Source organism: Phyllobates terribilis, unplaced genomic scaffold (genome assembly GCF_046119375.1).
Source record: "Phyllobates terribilis strain yellow unplaced genomic scaffold, ASM4611937v1 Scaffold_7__3_contigs__length_470593459, whole genome shotgun sequence".
In the NCBI taxonomy this organism is placed as follows: domain Eukaryota; kingdom Metazoa; phylum Chordata; class Amphibia; order Anura; family Dendrobatidae; genus Phyllobates; species Phyllobates terribilis.
Window position 1 is genome coordinate 238415718 of NW_027362767.1, and position 21421 is coordinate 238437138.

At 50.8% G+C, this 21421-nt stretch overlaps 1 protein-coding gene across 1 annotated transcript; it reads left to right on the top strand.

Moving 5' to 3' along the window:
- Positions 1-1619: 1619 nt before the first annotated feature.
- Positions 1620-19008, top strand: GPKOW (G-patch domain and KOW motifs). Its single transcript, XM_073639918.1, has 11 exons — positions 1620-1828; positions 5276-5427; positions 7259-7389; positions 8679-8785; positions 9619-9823; positions 9902-10034; positions 11670-11889; positions 12341-12413; positions 17856-17925; positions 17983-18068; positions 18823-19008. The coding sequence occupies exons 1-11, from the start codon at positions 1686-1688 to the stop codon at positions 18949-18951; spliced, it is 1449 nt and encodes a 482-aa protein (XP_073496019.1). The 5' UTR covers positions 1620-1685; the 3' UTR covers positions 18952-19008.
- The last annotated feature ends 2413 nt before the right edge of the window (positions 19009-21421 follow it).

Genomic DNA, 21421 nt, shown 5'->3' on the forward strand with positions numbered 1-21421 from the left:
CTAATGGACCTCCTGAAGGGTACAAAGTCGGCAAGGGCTAAGTGGTCACCGGAGGCCAAAGAGGCATTGCAGGAACTAAAGTTAGCCCTTTGTAGGCAGCAAGTGCTGATAGCGCCGGACTTTTCAAATGAGTTTGTTGGCCAAACGGATGCGTCTGATGTCGAGCTGGGTGCAGTCTTGTCACAGTAGGTTAACGGGTAGGAAGATCCTGTGATGTACCTAAGTAGGAAGCTGTCCACGTGCAAAAATAATTACTCCATAGTGGAGAAAGAATGTTTAGCCATCAAGTGGGCATGGGACGCTCTTAGGTACTACTTGCTGAGAAGGAAATTTAGATTAATGTCTGACCATGCCCAGCTGAGATAGATGTGAGAAAAGAAGGGGAACCATGCCCTGGTGACACGGTGGTCCCTAGCCGTTCGGTACTTTAGCTTTTTGGTAGAGCATAGGCCTAGAAAACAACACGGGAATGTGGATGCCCTGTCAAGAGTGCATTGTATGTCGGTAGAAGGTGACCAGCCCCCCCCAGCACTGTTTTGCTAAATAGGCACTGATTTTGGGTCCAGGTTTTAAGAACAGCTACAAAAGCTGGGTGGGACTGGCCGTTCCCATATCGCCACCTCCAGGATTAAAAGGGCTATTTAAGGCAGTTCAGCTGCCTCAGTTCTTGTCTGGGAGCAGAGGTGGAAACACCTCTATTGTGTTGGTCAGTTGCGGTTAAGACTGACTAAGGGGACTGTTGTAAACAGGTGAGCCCGCACATCCCAGAGACTGTTTTATTTTATGTTAGAAAGATTCGCCAGTGCAATATATATATATGTTTGGTTTTTTTTTCACATTTTTTACTGGTCCCTGTGATCACTTCATCACTTATACAATACATAGTTAATTCTGTAATATTGCAGTGTTTTGTAAAATTACTGATTACCTAAGAAGCCCAACCACAGGATTTTTAGGTGGATACACACAGCAGACACTGGGGGGCTTCAGTAACCATGACTATCCCACCTTGTAGACTGTGAACCCTCAAGGGCAGGGTCCTCACTCCTCCTGTACCAGTCGCTGACTCATTTTGTTCAAGATTATTGTAATTTTTACTATGTATACCCATTTTCACATGTAAAGTGCCATGGAATAAATGGCGCTATAATAATAAATAATAATAATCTGCACCCTACAATCATGGCCTGGGGGGGCAATAAAAAAAGAGAGTGGGGGCAGTTTAATGAGGCCTCGGATTTTTCTACACATTAATAACAATATTATTTATAAAATAACGTGAAACCTCCTTTCCAGTGTGGAATTTTGTGTATTTTATTGCAAAAATAAAAAACATTACTGAAAACAACCAATGAGAGTTCAGCTTTTATTCTGTACACTGCTTTGGAATAATGAAAGGCGAGTCCTGATTGGCTTGCACTCCTACAACGCCTGTTTACACGAATAAGACTCCCAATAAGGAAGCTGCTGTAACAGTATAATGCACGGCGCTACCAGCCGCAGCTGGTTACACTAGAACGCTTAGCTAAAGTGAGAACATAGGTTTATAGTGACCTGCTGGAAGTCGTAGTTTTCTCACAGCTGAACAGACTGAACTGCGCCTTAGCAAAGAACTACGCTACCCGGCATGCCGCGCGACACACGGGCGCTTCCCCCAACATGCAGTGCGCGGTGAATGGGAAATAATGATGGCGGCCTCCGGTTCTTCTCAGGCTCCGGTATCTTTCGGGTTCAGTCGCGTTTCCAGACCGAAGCTTGTTACTAAGGAGGCGGGAGATGGGGAGGAGAAGGAGTATGTGCTGGCGGCGGAGGGGAAGGAGCTGCTGAGGTGAGAGCAGACATGTCTGTATTACCTGTACCGGCATGGCGGCGGCGGCCACAGCTGTGCCTGGTGTCAGCCTCACCACTCAGGACTCTGGGGGTAGTAGTGGCCATATTGGTGGTCATTGTCCTTAGAATTGTATTGTTGCAGGGATAAGTGCGTGTTCACACTGCGGATATTTCTGATGGATCCATCAGATTTTCTCGCTCTGGTAGAATCCCATCGGTGTGGAAATATAGTCTCTTACTACCCTGCTGCGTCCGTCATCACGGGACCGCTGCAGCCAATCACTGGCTCCAATGAGGGATGGGAATGTCCTGCAGGAGCGGTGCAGCGTCATCAGCAGGGGTGCGGGGCTGAGCCCCTCTGTGTTATACAGCCGGCACCTGCCAGTAACCGCAGTGATCAGGGCGAGCTCCTTTCTCTGCTGTTTAGCTATTTAAATGGTGACTCAGTGACCGTGGCGTCTAAACGGGGTGTCCTTCCCCTGTGTGATGCTTTTTTGTGGCGTGCTGATGGGTTGCCATAGCAGCTGAGGGTCTACAGAAGGATCCTGGGCTCCATACAAGTACCAAGCTGGTGGTGATGGGGTCCTATAGTGCGCCCTCAGCTGATATTACATTCTCAAGTTCATTTCCCATAAGGAATCTAAAAAAAAGTTGAAAAAAATACACATATTTGATGTCTTATCATCCATAATCCATGAAAATATAAAATTGATGAGCGCGGAAGATAAAGAAAAAAATCGAAAACCCTGAATTACTGTTCTTCAGTTACAGCAGGTCCCTAAAGACATTGCAATAAAAAGCCATCAAAATGTATCTAACCAAAAATGGTGGGAAAAAAAACAGCCCTATTACTGTTCCATTGACTGTAAAATAATAAAGTTGCGGGTCGTGGAAAATAGCGACTCAAATCAAAACTTATATTTTTCTTTTATAAAGTTATCCTTTTTTTTTTCTTTACTAATAAAATATAATAAAACAAACTACTCAAGTCTGGTTATCACCGTAATCACGCTGAAATGGAGAATGATGTCGTCTGATAAATTTTACCGCACAATAAACCCCTCTTTTTTCAGTACATTATATGGCAAGATGAAGGTCATTCATAACTATAACTCATCCCACAAAAAACATGACCTGAAATGTCGACAGAAAAATAAAAAATGTCGTGGAAGAAGGGTAGATAAAAAAAAAAAAGTGAAGAATAAGTCCCCAATCCTGATGGGGATAATATGTAGATGCAGCCAAACGGATCAGGCTAAAAAAATAAACGCCTCTATAATTCAGCGCTGCCCTTTTCTGTTTAGTCACCGCTTGTCTTCTGTGCTCTTGATGCTCCGTGGGTCACTTGGTGCACGATCATGTGTTATTAAACACTGCTCACATGTCAGATCAGTGTGGACATTACATCACACACATGACCTCATCCGACCCCTGATGATGTCACTCTGGCACACAAGGAGGAGTGCAGAAGAGACGCCGCTGTCAGCAGAGATCAGTGATGGAAAATTCATGTTCTCTCTGTTTTATATTAGTTTTGGAAAATGCTCCTGATACTCATCAGTATAAGCTGCAGGCTATTCACACATGAGCCGGCTTGTACGCTCCTCCTGGAATTGATGGTGATGAGTCCAGAGGTATTTTTGTCTTACAGATGTGGCACAACAGGAAACTAGCGCTCAGGCTGCTCACATATAGAATGGTGAGGGTATTAGGAATTGGACCACCCCTGTTCATAGTCCCTAATATTAACCTTAGATAAGAGGGTCCCCTGCAGGATAGCCAATCAGTAGTATAGCCAACCTCCAGGGATCAGCCAATTGTCAGTTAAACATCAACCCCTCTAAGTGAATCTGTAGCGACCTCCCAAAATATCCATAATCCCATCTTCTGTCGTTGAGCCCTGCGATCTGTAAAGGATATAAAAAGATTATTCCCAACATTAGAAGCTATTACCTAACCAAAGGAGGGAAAACATCTTGTAGATCAGTGGGGGTCCGAGTGCTGATCCCGAGAACGGGACCCTGAAATCCTTTACTTAATACTTAATAATACCCTGACATATGGAGAGTCTTATCAGCCACTTTAGAGCCCCATTCTCAGGATCAGGGGGGTTCCAGCTTTTAGCCCCCTCTGATCTGCAAGTTATTGCCCGTCTTTGGGATAGACAATAACTTTTAAAAGGAATCTGTCACCAAGATTTTGCCACCTAAGCTGAGAGCAATATAATGTAGCGACAGAGACCCTGATTCCAGCGATATGTCACGTCCCGGGCTGCTTGTTGTAGTTTTGAAAATCTCTTTGTGATAAAACTGGTATTTGATCTCTAGATGACTAGTGAACCTGCTGCTATGTAGTCCTCCATATTCATGAGCTCTGTATAACCCCTCCCCCATCATTGATTGGCAGCTTTCTGCCTATGCACAGTGTACACAGGAAGCTGCCAATCAGTGGTATGGGCGCGGTTATACAGAGGTCTGCATTCAGAGATCTGCAGCAGATAAAACTGTTAATTTATTAAAACTGCAGCAAGCAGCCCAGTAAGTGACACATCACTGGAATCAGGGTCTCTGCCTCTACATCATGCTGCTCTCAGATGGGGAGCAAAAACCTGTTGACTGATTCCTTTAAAGGGTTATTCCTCAACCATCAAGTTAGGCCCTATTAATGCATCTGTTGCGATTCTAAATATTGGGCCTCTGTGACGCCTGAAAACGAGTCTGTACAGCCCCATCTGTAATGAGGTGGAGGGGTGCTCTCTCGGCCTCCGCTTCATTCACTGTTAATAAGATGTCAGAAATGGCTGAACACAGCGCTCGTCTTGCTCCGACAGTCCAGTAGTCAATGAATGGAGCAGAGATTCAGCGAGTGCATCTCTGCTCTATACAAGACGGAGCTATAGAGTCCCAATTTCTGGGTGACAGAGCCCTGATGTTGGTCTCAAAGGTCGGACCCCAGCCGTAATTCCCTATGCTATGGATGGGGGATAGCTTGTTATTTGGGGAATGTTAGGAATAATCCCTTGTAAGGGTTTGTGTGAGCTTTATGCATAGAGCCGTCAGCTCCTCAGTATCACCTGCTGCCTTCTTAGCTGGTCCCGCAGTGTATCGTGGGGCTAATGACCGCACCTGAGTGATCGCATCGGTAATGATCTTCTACTTCTGGCCAGTAGCCCCTCACGCCTCAGTAATCCAGACCTCCAGTCTCTAAAACGTTCCGGCTATCTCGCTTTATTCTTCCGTGTGTACTGACTAGATGGGCACTAGAGAAGAAGCCTTTGTTCATCCTGATCCTCCTTGTTCATGGATGGGATGCATGAATGAAATACAGCTCTCAAACAGCAGAGCAGTAGAAGAGGTCTAGGAAGTATTGTGCTTTTTTTTTCTAATTATGACTTTAAATCCTATAAGAAAATGTTTTTAAGCATTAATATTTTTACTCTTTGCAGCACTAAACCCGTCCAGGAGGCCAAACCTCTCGTGATCCCACTAATACAGAAGAATCGGTGGTCCCAGCTAAGTAAAGAGAAGGCTGAAAATGGCAGCACACAGACAGAGCTGGACCCAGTGCTCTCGCAGGCCGTACAGGAGCTTATTGACGGTATGGAGGTCTCATTACTGCTTGCGCCTCTTCACTCTTCTAGTGTCAGATTGGACCAGATCCCTGCAAAATAGAATAGGGCATGGCATGGATTTTAAAGGGGTTGTCCAGGCTTGAGGTTAAAGTCTGCAGTCACACTATGTGAATCCTCACAGCATGCAGTGTGCGCACTGTCAGGATTCTCCAGGAACAAGGGGGGTTATTTAACTGCTGGTATGTGATTTACATACTTTTGGCCACATTTTTACTAGACTTGTTCTATCTTGCTCAATTCACTTGCACTGAGGGAGGCCGCACTCGTCTAGTCTGCTTGTGACCGCAGGCATGAAGATTACATATTTGCAATCATGCACTGCACGCGCTGTGTGGATTCACAACTTTGCAGTCACTGTGTGTGTGACTGCAGACTTTAACCCTATGCCTGGACAACCCCTTTAAGTTTCATGAAGTTTGGCTATAAGTTACTCTGCTGCTTACAAGCTGTATAGATTGCTGATGTGAACCTGGGATTTTCTTTAAGAGAGGTCTCATACTGACCACCCATTTTATATTGAAGCTTGTCCAACATGGTGCATTTGTAGCCTTAGAAAATCCTTGCAATGAGCTATTATCTGCAGGAGAAGCTGCTCCTGACCTCATATCGGCCATTCCTGTGACCTGATGTCTGTGTAACTGATGGGCATCTTCTGCCAGCGAGAGCTTGTCTTACCGGTGGCCCCCTGGCTTACAGAGGGACGGGGCATCGTTCTCCCTGTAACATCCATGTGGAGGAACACATCTATTATTGGACGCTATTCCTCCCTCCTTGCTGATCACAACTTCATTTCTATTAATGACCCCAATGACATTTCTGCAGATATTTTTTAATGCAAAATATGATTAGACTGATATCAAACTCAAAATCGTTTTTCTTTTATGTAAGTAGAAATTTGTAAAGGTAAAAAAATTTTTTGCTTGTGATGCCATTTTCCATCTGGGGCCGGGTGAGGGCTTATTTTTTTGCATCTTGAACCGATGTTTTTATTGATACCATTTTGGGGTAGATACAATGTTTTGATCGCCTGTTATTGTATTTTTTTGTGTTGTGCGGTGACCGAAAAAAACGCAATTGTGGTGTTTTTGATTTTTTTTTTCACTGACGCGGTTTAACGATCGGATTAATTTATTTAATATTTTGATAGATCGGACTTGTATGAACGCAGGGCAACTAAATGTGTATTTTTTTTAACTTTTTTATTCATTTAATTTTTAATGGGTTGGGGGAGGGGTTATTTTAACTTTTTTTTTTCAAATCTTTTTTTTCTTTATTTTTCACTGTATTTGTTAGTCCCCTTAGGGGACTTGAACCTGCGATCAGCTGATCACTTGTACTATACACAGCAGTGTAGATCACAGTCTATGATCGCCAGCTGCAGGCTGGCCTTTACAGGAGTACCGTGATGACAGCACAGGGGTCTTCTGTTAAATGCCGCTGTCAATCTGATTGAGGAGCTCTGCTCCATCAGTGGGCTGTTAGAGGCAGATGATGGCTGAATATCACAGCCATCATCTGCCAGCATACATGCAAACTTGGCTTCAGGGATACTATATATGGTGGACATAGCACATCATATGTCATTAAGGGGTTAAGGATGATATCTCTGTCCTGGTAGTGTTGTATTTTGGCTAGGGCAGGTCTTGGTGGATGCCCAGGAGGAAGGGGACGGGTCCGTGGCATATCCTCCCTGCGACCACCCAATCGCACAGTCAGAGTAAATGGCTCTCGATGCTTTGATACGTTCCCACCACTTTACATTTCATTCCTATCATTTTTTTTTTTTATCTTCTAAAGAGTCTCGGAAAAAAGATCAGGATGATTCTGAGGACAACCAAACAGTCAGCATCCCCCTACTGATGCAAAACAAGGTGCCCGATGGCTACGAAGACGGAGACAAAGTAAACGTGAGCCTGCGGCCGGAGTCTGTAAGTCATCTGTTACCCCCTCTTGTCTGTTTAAAGGGGATCTGCCTGCCTCAATATAAAAGTAGGAGACCGTCCGCTACAAGGGGCCCATACCTGTAGTTATAAAGCGCTGTGATAGCTTTGGAGGAATGAACATTAAGAATATTTTCTCCAAAACTCTTGAATCGATTTTTTTACATTTTTTTAAAGGAATTGTCCCACTAACAAAAGCGCTGTCTAATCAGTAGATTGAAAAGCGCTTGATTTTCTCTGATGTGTTTTAAAAATAATGTTGCTTCGTATAGAGAACCTGATAATGGTGGATCCTGTGTCACGGCCTGTGCCCGACCATGTAGACGAGCTTTAGCTGCTGGTCGTATTGATCCCTCAGGAGGGAGGATAAGTGAATACTGTCTGATGGCACTGGCAGGGGCTGTCCCATCTCCTCCATTGCCGCTTACTTTCATCTAAGTAGCTTGTTTTATGCTATAGCAGAGGACTTTGATCTCACCTCAATAAATCACACCAGCGAAGTACAAGGAGCTCAGTGGCTGGACTTGTATACTATGTTTTTTCACAGTTTATATGTCCGGCTACTGAGCTCAAAGGTCCTTTGCTATAGCACTGGCAGGGAGGAGTAACGTCACATACATGGGATAGCCCCTGCCAGCAGAGAATAGCCACTTATCCTCCCTTCTATGCCATTAATGCAAACAGCATGTGCCGACCAGCAGCTCAATCTCCTCCACATGGTCGGCACAGGCCGTCACGTTGGATACGGCGGCGCACCATCAGCAGTTTCTCTGCACAGAAATGTTTTTTAAAAAAAATACATTCAATTGTGAAAATACTTAATTTTCTATTATCTATCGATTAGACTTTTGTTCCCTTTAACCATAACGGTCTCCTCTTACGCTAGGTGCCCACTCTGTGCTCACTTTCATATCAATTTCAGAGCTGACGGACTCTGTTGTAAGCACATTGTAATAATTGATAATGTTGTGGTTACTAGTTTTTCTGGTGGTCTGCGCCCTTCTTTACCTGTATTATCAAGATCCTGTGACTCCTTCCTTCCGCCATGCTGGGCAGTGACGTGGCCTCCCTGCTTTGCCATGCTGGGACGTGGGCAGTGACGCGGCACCCCCCCCCCCTCCTTCCCTCTTCCCCATGCTGGGCAGTGCCGCGGCCCACTCCCCCTCCGTAGCAATACTCCAGGCTACCCTGAATCGTCAGTAGATGGAGAGCGGACCATGGTGCATTTATTATTTGTTTAGTTATATATTTTCTTAGATTGTGTTTTTCTTCCGCAGGCGGAGGCTGCAGACTATGAAGTGGTACCTGTGGAGCAATACGGGATGGCAATGCTGAGGGGAATGGGCTGGAAAGAGGGAGAAGGCATCGGAAAGACCTTCAAACAGTGCGTATGATATACGGCCAGCAGACATTACTGCCCTCTCCTAATCATAGAGCAGAGATTATTCTCCCATTAAAGATCTTTAAAACATAAACCTGCGCCTCGAAAAGCAGCATTGGATTGAGGACGGCCTTTTAATGGTTTATGTTGTGATTGGCATCATCAGCTGCCTGGCATCTGCAGAATATATATCCCATCTGATGGGTCTTCTATCAGGTTTAGTCACTTTTTAAGGGCTTTCCCATCGATCGTCTTGCGTATATTGTCTATGGGCCATGTTAAAGGGTCTAAATGTTATTTTGGGTAGGTCATCAATATCAATTGAGTAGGGGGTCCGACACCTGCCATCCTCTTATCCCATGGCGGCTGTATACGGAGCCGGACAGTGTGTCTCCATTCTTGGGTGCTGCAGCCCAGGTCTTATTTACTTCAGTGCTGATCTGGCTCCATACCCGGTGTTTATCCGGCCATCTTGGGACCTGGTAACATCTGATTAATGGCGGTGGTGGCTGTCAGACCCCCTCCTATCTGATATAGATGACCTATCCTCTACGTAAGTCATCGGTATAAAAGTCCAGGACAGTTGCTTTAACAATTGCTGGAAGGGAAATTGTAACGCTTGGCCATTCAGTCACTAGACTCCTAGTACTTTGTCTCCTTGGCCGTGGTCACTTGGGGAACATTTTGCTACCTTTCTGGATTAATATAGCCTTATAAAAAGCAGTATGGTAAAGGCTAAGTAGATGTGCCTTAACCAGCAACTGCAAAAGAAAAAGTAAAAAATCTCCAAAAAATATAATTTACTCAATGTCCATCACTGTTTCCTTTCCACATAGGGATGTGAAGCCATTAGAGCAAAAGCTCCGTCCCAAGGGGCTAGGACTCGGAGCCGACCGCTCCGCTATCAATGATCTCGAGCCTCAGAAACCTCGCAGACCCTTGAAACCCGGAGACAAACCAGAAGAAGAAGAAGCAAAAGGCCTTGGCCCGGGCAGCGCAGTTTTACTACAGAGCGGCGCCCATAAAGAACTGTATGGGAAGGTGCGGTCAGTGATTGTCCCTGTACATGATGAAGCACCATTTCATCATTACCCCCGCTCACCATTTTCTGGTCTCTAGGTGGAGGGGCTGGACGCCGACAACTGCCGAGCAATGGTGAAGCTGGCCATCGGTGGAAAAGTCGTCACCGTCTCCCAGTTTACATTACGATTGGTCAGCAGCGCTGAATACAGCAAATACGCAAAGGATCTTAGTAAGTACGAGACAGTGATCATTCTCAAGCCATTCGTGATGACTGTAAGCGACATAAGACAGACGCGCCCATAACGCCTCTTCTGATTTATTACACCATGTCGCACCCACACAATGTAAGCTCACATGACGGGCGTATCACTGCTGCATGTCCTACGCCTCTTATCTCCACCCAATGTCCGGGATCACAGATTTTAAAGTAAATTTCAGCTTCTCAGACTTTGCAGTTCTTTATCCTGCAGAAAGAGGAGAACAGGCTAATTATTTGGTTACCTGGGTATGTATTTGCACAAGGGTTACTGATTGACTCGTTTCTATTGGGTGACGGCCAGCTTTACTATTTCTGCAGTCATCTTACAGTCCTTATAGGAAAGTCTGTGACCTGAACTCTGGTGGCATATGACGGGTCGTACATGTTAATTAGGGCTAACGGGGGGAGAGGTTTGTTTCTATAATAATGTATTTTAGTTTAATTAAACCAGCTGCCCCCACCTATTGTCGTTTGGTTTCTCGAAACCCATGTCAGGTGTTCGACATGGGATGGAGTTTCTTGTGCCTGTCATAGCTATGGCTAGATGGAGAAGGAGGCTGGCTTTGGTGGTGGCGGATCAAACTATGCCATGCTAATCAATGGGTCTGTGGAAAAAAGAAAAAAGACAGTACACAGATAATAATAAAAATGGACACTCAGAGCAAACATTGGATCCAGCACATTACATTTTATTTTATTTTTTTACACCGAGACTCTGCTGTCTGTCATGGAGCAAATGTCATGTGAGCAGTAATCTGCAAGAGATAACTGTGGCACGCATGGCTGACATACTGGCTGATAAGGCATTAATAATACAGAGGTCTGACACTGTGCAGCTGGCTTCACTCAGGACTGCAGCTGGGGTGTACTCTTTTTCTCACGTACTGAGATAGCTATATACATGTATACACAGGCATTCTTCCATACACTAGACCAGTGGTAGCAAACCTATGGCACATATTCCTGGATGTGGGCGGATGTGCTTTACCAGGATGGGGGACAAAAACCTCAGTATTCAGATTAAATTGATGTGATGGCACTTTGAGATAAATTAAGTGAGTTTTGGACTGCAGCTTGGGCACTCGGTCTCTAGAAGGTTGACCATCACTACCCTACACCTTGTGTATGAAGGATGCCTGGAACATTAACCTTGAAAGTCTAAACACATGTGCATTAAATCCTGCAAGCCCCTTTCAGATGTATGGGACAGTCTCAGAAATGTCTGCTGCAGATGCGACGTGTGTAAGTATAACTTGAAAGAAAATATTGCTGCCATGGGCCGATGTTTCAGGACTCAGAAGCAGCACTATTTTATTTATTTAGAGAAGCTGGTGCCCTAAAGGGGTATCCTGGCTCCAATCAATTGCACATGGTGAGGTGAGGGTGACGTGAGTCTACTGATATTTGCCTGGTCGCGTGTTGATATGGAGAAACAGACAGTCATATTTTGTGGGAAGTCTACAATGAAGTCAATAGTAGACCCCAATATTACTAGCGTCTTTTGTTAGGACCCTTGTATCTGGCTGAGGGTGATCCCCAGATCTTGGCACTGACTTGGGGGTCTCTCTTGCTCTGTCAATGTAATCCATTCTAATTGTTTTCCAGGCCGGTTAAACAAAGCCGAGCAGGAGAAGGAGCAGCGCGATAGTAAAGAAGAGCAGCGACGGGAACGCTCACCAGACACAGGGCAAAGAAGGCGAGATGAGGAGGAGGAGACCAGAGATCAGAAAAGGAATGGACACTCCAGCAGCAGAGACAAGAGACATCGAGGAAAGAGCCCGGACAGAGAGAAAGAGAAGAAAAAGCAAAAACGGGAGGAACCGAGGTAAATTCCCCCCAGACAATCAGATAAGGGGGTGAGAGGCTCCTCGGAGCAGTTTCCGGATATTTGGTAGTTTGCAGGATGTGGTATTTCCACATTCAGTTTCCTCTGTGATCATATGACTGAAGCCAGAGGCCAATATACCCGCACGCAGTGATGTCCTGATCCTCTCTACGTGGATATTTCACCTTTTATGAATAAGGTGCCCGAGTTCTCTTATGTCCTGCGCTTGTTTTTCTAAAGCTGAGCAGCTTTCTTCCATAAATCCTGCCCCACCAGATCACAGGCTGTATGTGGTATTGCAGTTCAGCCGCCTCTTCAGTGGAGCTGCTGTGCAGCACCAGACACAAGCCATAGATCTGCGTGCTGCTGTTTCTGGAGGAAAGCGGACATTTTTCTTTTTTATATTTTCTATTCTTTAGGGTTTGTTCATCTTCTTTTATATCTTTCCCAGTTGGTTACATCGCGACTTGAAAGTTCGATTTATTGACAAACGTTACAAAGGAGGAAAATACTACAACTCCAAGGTAATCGTCACTGCCAGAGATGGGGGGGGGAGCACGTCACGGAGGGGCCCGCAGGGGGGAGCACGACACGGAGGGGCCCGCGGGGGGGGGGGGGCACGACACGGAGGGGCCCGCGGGGGGGGGGGAGCGCGGCATGGAGGGGCCCGCGGGGGGGGGGGGGGCGCGGCATGGAGGGGCCCGCGGGGGGGGGGAGCACGACACGGAGGGGCCCGCGGGGGAGGGGGCACGACACGGAGGGGCCCGCGGGGAGGGGGCACGACACGGAGGGGCCCGCGGGGGAGGGGGCACGACACGGAGGGGCCCGCGGGGGAGGGGGCACGACACGGAGGGGCCCGCGGGGAGGGGGCACGACACGGAGGGGCCCGCGGGGAGGGGGCACGACACGGAGGGGCCCGCGGGGGAGGGGGCACGGCACGACACGGAGGGGCCCGCGGGGGGGGGCACGACACGGAGGGGCCCGCGGGGGAGGGGGCACGACACGGAGGGGCCCGCGGGGGAGGGGGCACGGCACGACACGGAGGGGCCCGCGGGGGAGGGGGCACGACACGGAGGGGCCCGCGGGGGAGGGGGCACGACACGGAGGGGCCCGCGGGGGAGGGGGCACGACACGGAGGGGCCCGCGGGGGAGGGGGCACGACACGGAGGGGCCCGCGGGGAGGGGGCACGACACGGAGGGGCCCGCGGGGGAGGGGGCACGGCACGACACGGAGGGGCCCGCGGGGGGGGGCACGACACGGAGGGGCCCGCGGGGGGGAGCACGGCACGGAGGGGCCCGCGGGGGTAGCACGTCACGCACGGGCCCGCGGTGGGGAGACCTCCTACCTGTCGCCATCTTTGGCTCCTCTTCTGATTAGTAAGATCAGTGCAACATCATTCACTGTCACTGACTACCTGATTGGCCACTGGTCCCAGTATTGCAACTTGTTTTACTCGCCTCTACTCGGCATTTTTTGGCCCTGTGTGAACTGTAGCACGAACGGTGCAAGAGTGAATGGGGCGGGCTCATGGGGTGTGCGTTTGTGGGGCGGCCTCTTGGGGTGTGCGTTTGTGGGGCGGCCTCTTGGGGTGTGCGTTTGTGGGGCGGCCTCTTGGGGTGTGCGTTTGTGGGGCGGCCTCTTGGGGTGTGCGTGTGTGGGGGGGGGGCTCTTGTGTGTGTGGGGGGGCGGGCTCGTGTGTGTGTGGGGGGGCGGGCTCGTGTGTGTGTGTGGGGGGGCGGGCTTGTGTGTGTGTGGGGGGGCGGGCTTGTGTGTGTGTGGGGGGCGGGCTTGTGTGTGTGTGTGGGGGGCGGGCTCGTGTGTGTGTGGGGGGCGGGCTCGTGTGTGTGTGTGGGGGGGGCGGGCTCGTGTGTGTGTGGGGGGCGGGCTCGTGTGTGTGTGGCGGGGGGCTCGTGTGTGTGGGGGGGCGGGCTCGTGTGTGTGTGGGGGCAAGCTTGTGTGTGTGTGTGGGGGGCGGCTCGTGTGTGTGGGGGGGGCGGCTCGTGTGTGTGGGGGGGGCGGGCTTCTGTGTGTGGGGGGCGGCTCGTGTGTGTGTGTGGGGGGGGCGGCTCGTGTGTGTGGGGGGGCGGGCTTGTGTGTGTGGGGGGCGGCTCGTGTGTGGGGGGGGCGGGGCGGGCTCGTGTGTGTGTGGGGGGGCGGGCTCGTGTGTGTGTGGGGGGGCGGGGCGGGCTCGTGTGTGTGTGTGGGGGGGCGGGGCAGGCTCGAGTGTGTGTGGGGGGGGCGGGGCAGGCTCGAGTGTGTGTGTGTGCGGGGGGCGGGGCGGGCTCGAGTGTGTGTGTGGGGGCGGGGCGGGCTCGAGTGTGTGTGTGGGGGGCGGGCTCGAGTGTGTGTGTGGGGGGGGTGGGGCGGGCTCGTGTGTGTGTGGGGGGCGGGGGCGGGCTCGAGTGTGTGTGTGTGTGTGTGTGTGGGGGGGGGGGCAGGGGCGGGCTCGTGTGTGTGTGGGGGGGGGCTGTGTGTGGGGGGGGCCGGCTCGTGTGTGTGTGTGGGGGGGGCGGGCTCGTGTGTGGGGGGGGGCGGGCTCGTGTGTGTGTGGGGGGGGCGGGGCGGGCTCGTGTGTGTGTGTGGGGAGGCGGGGCAGGCTCGAGTGTGTGTGGGGGGGGCGGGGCAGGCTCGAGTGTGTGTGTGTGCGGGGGCGGGGCGGGCTCGAGTGTGTGTGTGGGGGGGGGTGGGGCGGGCTCGTGTGTGTGTGGGGGGCGGGGGCGGGCTCGAGTGTGTGTGTGTGTGTGTGTGTGTGGGGGGGGGGCAGGGGCGGGCTCGTGTGTGTGTGGGGGGGGGCTGTGTGTGTGGGGGGCCGGCTCGTGTGTGTGTGTGGGGGGGGCGGGCTCGTGTGTGGGGGGGGCAGGGGCGGGCTCGTGTGTGGGGGGGGGCGGGCTCGTGTGTGTGTGTGTGGGGGGGCGGACTCGTGTGTGTGTGTGTGGGGGGGGGGGCGGACTCGTGTGTGTGTGTGTGTGGGGGGGGCGGGCTCGTGTGTGTGTGTGGGGGGGGCGGGCTCGTGTGTGTGTGTGGGGGGGGCGGGCTCGTGTGTGTGGGGGAGGGCGGGCTCGTGTGTGTGGGGGGGGGCTCGTGTGTGTGTGGGGGGGGCGGGCTCGTGTGTGTGTGTGGGGGGGGGCTCGTGTGTGTGTGTGTGGGGGGGGCGGGCTCGTGTGTGTGTGTGTGTGTGGGGGGGGGCTCGTGTGTGTGTGGGGGGGGCTCGTGTGTGTGTGTGGGGGGGGCTCGTGTGTGTGTGGGGGGGGCGGGCTCGTGTGTGTGGGGGGGGGCTCGTGTGTGTGTGTGGGGGGGCTCGTGTGTGTGTGGGGGGGGCAGCTCGTGTGTGTGGGGGGGCTCGTGTGTGTGTGGGGGGGCGGGCTCGTGTGTGTGTGGGGGGCGGGCTCGTGTGTGTGGGGGGGCGGGCTCGTGTGTGTGGGGGGGCGGGCTCGTGTGTGTGGGGGGGCGGGCTCGTGTGTGTGTGTGGGGGGGACGGGCTCGTGTGTGTGTGTGGGGGGGACGGGCTCGTGTGTGGGGGGGACGGGCTCGTGTGTGGGGGGCGGGCTCGTGTGTGTGTGGGGGGGGCGGCTCGTGTGTGTGTGGGGGGGGCGGGCTCGTGTGTGTGTGTGGGGGGGGGCGTGTGTGTGTGTGGGGGGCGGGCTCGTGTGTGTGTGTGTGGGGGGGGGCGGGCTCGTGTGTGTCTGTGGGGGGGGGGCTCGTGTGTGTGTGTGTGTGTGTGTGTGTGTGTGTGGTGGGGGGCGTGTGTGTGTGGGGGGGGCGGGCTTGTGTGTGTGTGGGGGGGGCGGGCTTGTGTGTGTGTGGGGGGGGCGGGCTCGTGTGTGTGTGGGGGGGGCGGGCTCGTGTGTGTGTGGGGGGGGCGGGCTCGTGTGTGTGGGGGGCTCGAGTGTGTGTGGGGGGGGCGGGGCGGGCTCGTGTTTGTGGGGGGGGCGGGGCGGGCTCGTGTGTGTGGGGGGGCGTGTGTGTGTGTGTGTGGGGGGGGCGGGCTCGTGTGTGGGGGGGCGGGCTCTTGTGTGGGGGGCGGGCTCGTGTGTGTGGGGGGGGGCGGGCTCGTATGTGTGGGGGGCTCGAGTGTGGGGGGGGGGGGGGCGGGGGGGGCTCGTGTAAGGGGTTGTGGGGGAGGTGCGGGGGCGGGTTCGTGTGGGGGGATGCTGGTGTGGGGTGGGCTCATATGGGTGGGTGCGGGTGTGGGGCGGGCTTTTATGGGGGGTGTGGCAGCCCATTGACAATGGCTTTGACACAGAGCCAGGACCTTTCTCCAAGTTCCGTGGTTGGAGCGGAGCTCTGCCCGCCACTTTTAACCTGTTTAATGCTGGTGTCATTCTCTGATGCCAACATGGGGGGGGCGTCATTCTAGTCACCCTTCAGCATCCCTATGTGTGATTAGTGCTGGCTCTAGCATCCTAAAAAAATAATAAATACAGTAAAAAAAAATAAAAAATGACCACACACAAATCTAAATCGTCCCCTCCACTCCTTCTCTCCCATTTAAAAATTGGATCCCCTGCCTGCTCTGCAGCGTCTCTTCTGAGCCTTGGATATGGTCCGGGGCTAGTTGTGAAGTTGCATCCTCATGGCCATGTATCAGTGGAGCAGGACTGACCTCAGGGGTGGGCACATACGCCGGCACTGACTGAGGTCCCATGTGTGCGGAGGGGTGGGCACATACGCCGGCACTGACTGAGGTCCCATGTGTGGGGAGGGGTGGGCACATACGCCGGCACTGACTGAGGTCCCATGTGTGCGGAGGGGTGGGCACATACGCCGGCACTGACTGAGGTCCCATGTGTGCGGAGGGGTGGGCACATACGCCGGCACTGACTGAGGTCCCATGTGTGGGGAGGGGTGGGCACATACGCCGGCACTGACTGAGGTCCCATGTGTGCGGAGGGGTGGGCACATACGCCGGCACTGACTGAGGTCCCATGTGTGCGGAGGGGTGGGCACATACGCCGGCACTGACTGAGGTCCCATGTGTGGGGAGGGGTGGGCACATACGCCGGCACTGACTGAGGTCCCATGTGTGGGGAGGGGTGGGCACATACGCCGGCACTGACTGAGGTCCCATGTGTGGGGAGGGGTGGGCACATACGCCGGCACTGACTGAGGTCCCATGTGTGGGGAGGGGTGGGCACATACGCCGGCACTGACTGAGGTCCCATGTGTGGGGAGGGGTGGGCACATACGCCGGCACTGACTGAGGTCCCATGTGTGGGGAGGGGTGGGCACATACGCCGGCACTGACTGATATTTCTGTGCGCTGGTTCCTGCCATAGTCTTGGGCTGCTGCATCGCTGTAGGTTTTGTTTCTTGTCTACTTGCAAGGCTCTAAAAGAATTAAAGGACATGGCCGCCTGAGGTCTCCTTTTTTATTCTTTGTGCTTAAAAGCATCTATCCTGGGCAAAAAAAATATTTTTGCACTTGGGTTTCATTAAAAATTTTGTACCGTTTTGTCTTTTGAATGAGAAATCCTGGGTTCATCAGTGAGCTTGTCCTGATGGGGTGTTAGTAACTCTTTTATCTGTATTTCTCAGCTCCTCTCCTCTGATTAATGACCACATCCACTTTAATGTGATTTATGGTCCTAAATTGGCACAGAGGAGCTCAGAGAGAGACCATTATGTTATGTATTTATTATGTATATTCCACTTTAAAAACAGATAAAAGCATTACAAAATCCCCAAGCTCACTGAAGGATTCTTATTTAGCTCTATCTTCAGCCAGCAGTGTGTCTGTAAAAGCTTAAAGGTGCAAAAATTTTAATGAAGCCCAGTTGCAAAAAATCACTAAAAAAAAATAAAAAAGGAGGTTGATCTGTTTAAACCAAGTGTTGTAGCCCCTGATCAGAGGGCAGATGTAAGAGCTGTCACCTCTCATGGTTTTCACCCTCGGCCTCAGTCCCCTCAGACATGAGTGTGATGGTCGGGTTGTGACTGTCCTCATCCTTCCTTTTTCTCCGTGCAGATGTTGGTAGAAGATGTTTTGAGCCCCACGACCTGCGTGTGTCGGACAGAAACTGGACATATCCTGGAAGGTAAATACGAGCCCCCTAAGAAGGGATTCACATCCACATTCTCCCTCTCTCTCACAGATATAAAACAGGACATGCTGGAGACTGTCATCCCCAAAGAAGAGGGAGCATATGTGAAGGTGGTGCTGGGAAAACATCGCGGGCAGGCAAGTAGACAACTCTAAGAATATATCCTACATTCAGAGAGAACGCCAACTGGAGCTACAACCGCAGCTTCGGGCGGGTTCTCACTGACTTCAGCTAAAGCCAGTTGAAATCTCTGCTCTCCCTTTACTTAATACATAATAATGCATTAATTTAACCCTTTAAACTTAAATCAACATCAGTATATGAACTTTTTACAACTTATTTGTCCACTCGTCAGTGAAGGGAGCGACATTATCCCTCCTTCTGATGATGGGGAAAAATAAGGTAGGAGGGCGGGGGCCAGTGCCGACACAGCAGGATAGACTTTCACATTTTGACAAGACACCCCCCCTCCCCCCAGCCCAGCCTCAGATACCATTTCTAAAGGGAACCTTCATGCGGAGGCTGCTCCCCAGGAGCTTCAGGCTTCCTTTGAAAACCAACTATGAGGATCCTTCCATTGTCAGTGATGGCCGCCATCATACTTCCAGACCACTACACCCAACGTCCAGGGTTCACTATGTACTTTGTGTTTTCCCCGTGGCTGCAGCTGGGTTTGACTACATGCAAATGACGCTGCACACAAATCCGGTGTCGGATACACACACAGCGGCTGCAGCGCCCCTCGCAGCTGAGATTTAGGAGTTCAGACTTTACACATACTACAAAGTCGCTGTGACCTGAGGCACTACAACTCCCATCATGTCCTGACAAATGGAGACAGCAGGGCTCATCTGTATCCACTGATTCACACCACTTTATTTTCTTTCCTAGGTGGGGAAGATCCTCCATAGAGAGCGGCAGAAGAGCCGAGCGTTGGTGCAGCTGGAAGGGGACATCGATGACGCCGTCACCTTCAGCTATGACGTCATATGTCACTACACCGGCATGCGAGACGACTGACCTCTGCGATCACCACGGAAGACACAAGATTTTGTACATTGTCTTTTTTTTTTTATTTAATACCTGTAAATAAACTTTTTTTTTGTACAATTTCTGCAGCCCTAATATAAGATTATAAACGCCATTAAAGGGGGACGTCACAGACTATCCCTCCAACGTGGGGCTGCATCAGCTCCTGTGTGTCATATATAGAGAGAGAGATCTCCGTATTTTACAAAGTCACATATTATTAGTAGCTCAAGAGCCTCCTGTGTCTACACATAGTGACAGCGGAGAAGTATCGTACAGTAACCGAGACAGAGAAAACTCAAGGCATGCTGGGTCTAGTGGTGCCACGTGAGCTTATGGACCGGTTGGAGTCTCGCAGCTGGACGGCATCATTGCACTCGCACCAATTCTATGGCACTTTGCGGTCAAGTTCCAGGTTTAGGCTTCGATCGCATTAAAACGACATCGTTTTTTGCAAAAGATGCACTTTTTTTTGTGGGGCAAAAAACAACTTGACAGTAATGTGCACGCAGCCTAAGGTGGTGACAACGTATCTAAACTCCATATCCCAGGAGCCGTCCATCAGTGATCGGGTATAACCAGTTCTGCAGCAGCGTCTATTCCCATCACTAGGAGGGACTGTTCGCCCCCTAGTGGTTACGTCCTGGATAGTAGTACTATTTTCAAGCTCTGTGTTTTTGCTATTTCCTATATTCCAGATGGTCCTTAAATGGAATCTGTCAGCAGGTTTTTGTTTTATATAATCTGAGAGCAGCATGATGTAGGGGCTGAGACCCTGATCCCAGCGATGTGTCACTTACTCATCTGTTGTTTCAATAAAATCAGTGTTTTCTCAGCAGGAGATTATCACTCAGGACTAGGTGTCTTGTGCCTCCTGGTCCAACCACACCGCCACCGCTGGGCGTTGGATTTTTTTTTTTATTTTTTAGCATTTTTCCCAACAATTAAATATGACGTATGTGACATTTTTAATTTGTCACGTATCGACCATTAATTTTTTTTTCACCTAGGAAAACAAGATTACATTAAATCTGTGATTTTACTGTGACCAAAAAGTGGCCTGGGGGGAACAAGATGGTCCTGGATGAGGTTATTCAGCATCTAGAGCGGACAAAGGAGTCTGTAGAGAATAAAAGGGTCTGAGGGGACAGAGATGTCTGGAGGGGAACAGAAAGGATAGGGGGTGTCAGAAGGGGAAATTGAGGGGTCAAATGTGTCCGGCAGTGACTGCCTCTTAAACATCAGCTGAAGCCGAGTATATTTCTGGTAGATTTGCTCATGAGTTACTGAAAAATGGAAGATGAAGCAGAAATGTAACTGCAGCTCTGGATGTGACTGGAGTAGGACACAAGACAATAAAGCAGAGGTTTACCAGTTGCTGTTATAGTGACCTCTGTTCTAAGGAAAGTTCAGGTGTTATCAGGTGAGCAGAACTGAGGATCGAGCCCTGGTCTCCAGCAGCTGGTGATGAGCCGATCTGAGGATCGAGCCCTGGTCTCCAGCAGCTGGTGATCATGAGCAGATCTGAGGATTGAACCCTGGTCTCCAGCTGCAGCTGGTGATGATGAGCGGATCTGAGGATTGAACCCTGGTATCCAGCTGCAGCTGGTGGTGATGAGCAGATCTGAGGATCGAGCCCTGGTCTCCAGCAGCTGGTGATCATGAGCAGATCTGAGGATTGAACCCTGGTCTCCAGCTGCAGCTGGTGATGATGAGCAGATCTGAGGATCGAGCCCTGGTCTCCAGCAGCTGGAGGTGATGAGTGTGCTGTGCCTGCTCCACCCGGATAATAATGGCTTCCCTGACCTTTATTTCACTGGTCATGAAAAAGTCTGATAGGAAAAAAAGGAGACGTGAAGATTATTACAAAAAACAAGAGAAGCCTCAGCTAAGTGTCTGGCCCAGCGGTCAAGAATCCAGCAAGTGACCGAGACATCGCAGGGTCAATCCCAGTATGTGATGCCACCGATTGTTGTATGGATCGGAACGTAAAGGGTTAATTATTGCTACCGGAAAAATCCTTACAATCTGGATGATTTAGTTTACATCAATTTCTGATGATTTTTTTTTCACTGATTTTTGTGCTATCTGGTGATTTTCACTGATTTTTGTGGTTTCTGGTGATTTTCACTGATTTTCACTGAATTCGCCTGATTCGAATCAGTGTGAGTGAATTTTGCTGATTCCACAGGAAATTCGGAAAAAAACTTTTTCTTTTCACTTTTCCTGTGAAATCACCAAAATTCACTCACACTGATTCGAATCAGGCGAATTCAGTGAAAATCAGTGAAAATCACCAGAAACCACAAAAATCAGTGAAAATCACCAGATAGCACAAAAATCAGTGAAAATCACCTTTTTAAAAAAAATATATATCTGGGGAAGGGTCACGGCTGATACTCCACAGACCCCTACGCCTTGTGGGGTCTCCGTCTCCTCGGAGGGGGATTGTAAGGAGCTA